A 4892-nucleotide genomic window follows, 5' to 3' on the forward strand; every position below is an offset into this window, starting at 1 on the left:
CTGCTGGAGCGGGTCCTGAGGCAGCAGGGCCACCACCAGGCAGGTCTCCGAGCTGGCATCGCAGCAGGAACCCCTACAGGGAGCTGGTGGGGGTTGGAGAGGCGGCAGCTGAGGTTTCCTGAGGCAGCAGGGCTGCTACAAGGCAGGTGGAGGTCATGGAGCTTGCACCACAGCAGCAGGGACACTCACATCAAGCTGGCTGATACGGCTGACAGGTCTACCCAGCTCCGGACGCCAAGTCTACCCAGCTCCGGACGCCAAATCTACCCAGCTCCGGACGCCAAGTCTACCCAGCTCCGGACGCCAAGTCTACCCGACTCCGGACGCCAAGTCTACCCAGCTCCGGACGCCAAGTCTACCCAGCTCAGCAAGTGGATACTGCGTAGACCTGGCGGCCGGTGCTGGGTAGACCTGGTGCCCGTCCCTGGTGCTGGTGTCACCTAACAGCCATCACTGTCTGCCCCCAGAGCGGAGCCAGCACACCCACTGTTGGGGCCACAACTCCCATTTGTAGGGCCAGAACACTGATCTTATCTGATTTTTTGGGGTCAGAATACCAACTTTTGACCGAAAACGCTAATTTTAGGACAAATGACCAGGTCTCACAGAGTACAGGGGCGGCTTACAGGTCAATCCCTCTGCGTCCGCCAGGTCTTCCCACCTCAGTTCTCCTGGTGTACCTAGCTCCGGCTCCCAGGTCTACCCAGTTCTAGCTACCAGGTCTTTCCACTGGCTGCCTGGGCTTACCCGCTCTGGCTGCCACGTCTACTCAGCTAAGCAGGTCGGCGCAGGGTAGACCTGGTGTCCGTCCCCAGAGCCAGGGACACCTGAGGGCTCAGAAGATGCCCCAAGCAGTGCACAGGTAGCCCAGGGACGTTGTGACTGCACCGCCCCTGGAGGTGTTCAAGGCCAGGTTGGATGGGGTCTTGGGCAGCCTGATCCAGTGGGATGTTCCTGACCACGACAGGTGGGTAGAAACTAGATGATCTTGAAGGTCCCTTCCGACCGAACCTATTCTATAATTCTATGATCTTAGAAGTGTCATAGAGGGCTCAGAGAAGAGCTGGGCTACAGAAGAGTAGAAGTAGGGTGATAGAAGAGGCAGGTCAAAGAAAGGCCATAGAAAAGTTGTATTATAGAAGAATATGGTTGGACTCGATGATCTGGTGGGTCTCGTCCAACCTGGTTATTCTATGATTCTATGATTCTAAGACTTGGATAATACAAGAGTCAGAACATAGAAGGGCCTGAACATAGAAATCTGGGTCATAGAAGTGGCCTTGTGGGCTGCACAGGGAGGAAACCAGCACCGGCAGCCAGGCCAGGCTGGACATGCTCCCTTGGGGAAAGGGATGTCCTTGGAGAAGTGCAAGGGAGCATTTCTGTGGCTGCAGAATCCACAAGAAAGATAATCCTCTTCCCGCAGGTCCTCGTGTGGGGCAGGCTGCTCTGCTGCTGAGCTCAGACTCTCGCCCTGGCCTGGGCAGAAGGGCTGGAACGGAACGGTGAGGACACGGTCTGTGGTGGCATCTGCTGGATTGAAACCAGGAGTCCTGGATTTCCGTTGCTCTTTGTGTCCAGCCTCTCTTCTTGCCCAGAGCTTGTCAGAGCCCAGAGCAGGGCTGTGTGCAGAGCCCAGCGTGGGACACGGCTGGGACCTCATCCCAGTCTTGAGCTTCCTCAAGGAGGGCAGAGAAGGGGAAGGCGCTGATCTCCTTACCCTGGTGACCAGGGTAGGTCACAAGGAAAAGGAATGAAGCTGCATCAGGGGAAGTTCCAACTGGACATCTGGAAAAGGTTCCTCATGGAGAGGGTGCTCAGTCACTGGAACACCCCAGGGAAGTGGTGATGGCACCAAGCCTGTCAGAGTTCAAGGAGCATCTTGACAATCATCTTAGTGATATGGTTCCATTTTACACAGTCGTGTGAGGATCAGGGAGCTGGACTCAGTGATCCTCATGAGCCCCTTCCAACCCAAGATATTCTAGAAGCCTGATTCTAGAAGTGATCTTCAAGCTCAAAAAACAGTCTGCCCATCCACTACCCTTCCCTTGACATTCCTTCTTCCTGACAAGTTCCTCCTTGTGACTCTTTCCTCTCCCAGACATCATCCTAGCTCTCCATATCGTTCTGTATTTGGGTCCTACCAGTAAGCTCCCTACCTGCATTTGCTCCTCTCTGCACTTGGTGCTTGATCGCAGGCTGCTTAACACCTATTTCTGCACATGGCACATCATCCCCAGACACCACTAAACCCTCATCCAGTCATAAATTTTTATAATAAAAGCAGATTTTGTGCCCATATAGAAATTTCCAGAAACTGTAATAACTTCATGCAATCCCTGTGGGCAGAAGAAATGGCAAAGGGCCCGAGGTGCCCCCTGACTGTAAGGGATTTGTGTCTGTGACGCTGCAGGGGCAACAGAAGGAGCACAAGGCATTTGCCCCAGAGATGCTGTCAGCAGATCCTGGCAGGTGCCGAGGTGTGAAGGACCCGTGGTGCCCCCGTACCGTAAGGGATTTTCCTGGTGAAGCTGCCAGCCTGTTCCTGGCCTGAGGAGGCTCCGTTGTGTTTTCCATCCGTCCCCAAGCCCTCTCCCTGCACAGGTCCTGTGGGGGCTTGGGCAGAGCTCCTTTCCCAGCCGTGTTCCTGCTGCTGCCCCGTCACCTCCAGAGACACAACTGACCTCATCGTCCCCGTCACAGTCAGATGTTTCCTGCTGGATTCTGAGTTTCTGAGACACAACTGACATCCTAACCCCCTACTCATCCATCACCTCCTCATGTCCTAGGACCTGAACAGGTAAAAGTACGCTTGCCCCACATCATGAGGAATGAACATGGGGACCTTGGTTCGTGGAGGGACATCCAAGTGCTATATTGAGGCGATTTCCCATGTCTTGTTACTTGCAATGAGAAGAGACTTCGAGGCAATATCTGTCCCAGAGATCTTCGTGGAAACTGAAGAAACTGCTCTGTCTACACATTCAGGTTCATCTCAGCTCACAGACATGATGTGTGCGCTCACATCTGATCCGTACAATGCCAAATTGGCCTTTGGTCTACTCAATCAGTGTCCTCTCATGGAAGAACAAAGAAACTCTCCAAGCTGGGGTGAGAGGCCAGTGCTGGGAATGGTGGTTGGCAGGGGTTTCACCAGGATTATTGCCTCTGGGACAAATGCTTGAGTCAGTTCCTGCAAGAAAGTTTAGAAGAAGCCCCAAGCCTTGAGGCTCTGCCCTGAGGAGGTCCCCTTGCTCTATGGAAAGGCTGCTGTGGAGGCAGCTCTGTCCCACAAGCAGCATGGCTGTGACCAAGCTCAGAGCCCTCAGGCCTTACAGCAAGGCAAGGGGGGAGAAGGAGAGTGTGGAAATGGAGAGAGAACAGCTCTGGGGGATCAAGTGCTGGTGCCTGGCAGTGCTGCCCTGCTGGGACTTTCTTCTTTTCCAGCCATGAGCAAAGGAATTGTTCCTGAAGCTCCAGAAAGCCTTGGAGGGAGGGTCAGAGGAAGAGACAAGGTGCTGCAGTGGCTTTATTTTGATTACAATAGTGTGGGTTGTCATTACCTAACCCACAACGAACTCAAAAAGAGTTGAAAACATGATCATAAGTTAAAAAAAAAAAAGTAGAAATATAAAAATATAGAAGGCAGTAACACCAGCCATGAGTAACACCAGAACTGCTATGCAGAAGGTCAGGAATTTATTGCATCAGAGCTCTGTCCAGTTATAAGTTCCCGCAGCGCATCCTTGAGGTCCTTGTTCCTCAAGCCGTAGATGAGGGGATTCAGTGCTGGAGTTACCACTGCATAGAGAAATGACACAACTAAATTCATGGATGGGGAGGAGAAGGAGGGAGGCTTAAGGTAGGTAAACGTGTCAGTGCTGAGAAACAGGGAGACCACAGCCAGGTGAGGGAGGCACGTGGAGAAGGCTTTGTGCCGTCCCTGCTCCGAGGGGATCCTCAGCACGGCCCTGAAGATCTGCACATAGGACACCACAATGAAAACAAAACAGCCAAAAGCTACTAAGAAACTAACCACAATAAGCCCAACCTCCCTGAGGTTGGCATGTGAGCAGGAGAGCTTGAGGATCTGGGGGATTTCACAGAAGAACTGGTCCACAGCATTGCCCTGGCACAGGGGCAGGGAAAATGTACTGGCCGTGTGCAGCAGAGCAGAGAGAAACCCAGCGCCCCAGGCAGCTGCTGCCATGTGGACACAAGCTCTGCTGCCCAGGAGGGTCCCGTAGTGCAGGGGGTTGCAGATGGCAACGTAGCGGTCGTAGGACATGACTGTGAGAAGAAAATATTCTGTACCAAGGAAGAAAATAAATAGAAACATTTGGGCAACACATCCTGAGTAGGAGATGGCCCTGGTGTCCCAGAGGGAATTGGCCATGGATTTGGGGACAGTGGTGGAGATGGATCCCATGTCGAGGAGGGCGAGGTTGAGGAGGAAGAAGTACATGGGGGTGTGGAGGTGGTGGTCCCAGGCGATGGTGATGATGATGAGGTCGTTTCCCAGGAGGGCAGCCAGGTAGATGCCCAGGAAGAGCCAGAAGTGCAAGAGCTGCAGCTCCCGTGAGTCTGCGAATGGCAGGAGGAGGAACTGGGTGATGGAGCTGCTGTTGGACATCTGCTGCATCTAGGCATGGGGCACTGTTGTAGGAGGAAAGGACAGTGACAAGTTAGGATAACCTCTGAGCCAAATCAAAGCCATTTCTCCTTCCCCTCCCTCCTGCTCACACCTTGTCACCTTTTTTCAGCCCTTCCTTCAGCTCTGAGCCTGGAGCCCTGCTCGGTGCCGGCTGAATGTGCCGGGAGGAGCAGAGCCTCTGCCCGCTGGCTGCGAGGAGTCAGCCCTGCTCTGCAGCAGGGGACATGGGGACGGT

General features: G+C 53.8%; 1 protein-coding gene across 1 annotated transcript; it reads right to left on the reverse strand.

The window, feature by feature from the left end:
• Positions 1-3694: 3694 nt before the first annotated feature.
• On the reverse strand, positions 3695-4687 carry LOC138732619 (olfactory receptor 14A16-like). The gene has a single exon (XM_069879258.1). It carries the CDS (start codon positions 4643-4645, stop codon positions 3695-3697), a length of 951 nt encoding a protein of 316 aa, XP_069735359.1. The 5' UTR covers positions 4646-4687.
• Positions 4688-4892: the final 205 nt, after the last annotated feature.

Source organism: Phaenicophaeus curvirostris, chromosome 34 (genome assembly GCF_032191515.1).
Source record: "Phaenicophaeus curvirostris isolate KB17595 chromosome 34, BPBGC_Pcur_1.0, whole genome shotgun sequence".
NCBI classification, from domain to species: Eukaryota; Metazoa; Chordata; class Aves; order Cuculiformes; family Cuculidae; genus Phaenicophaeus; species Phaenicophaeus curvirostris.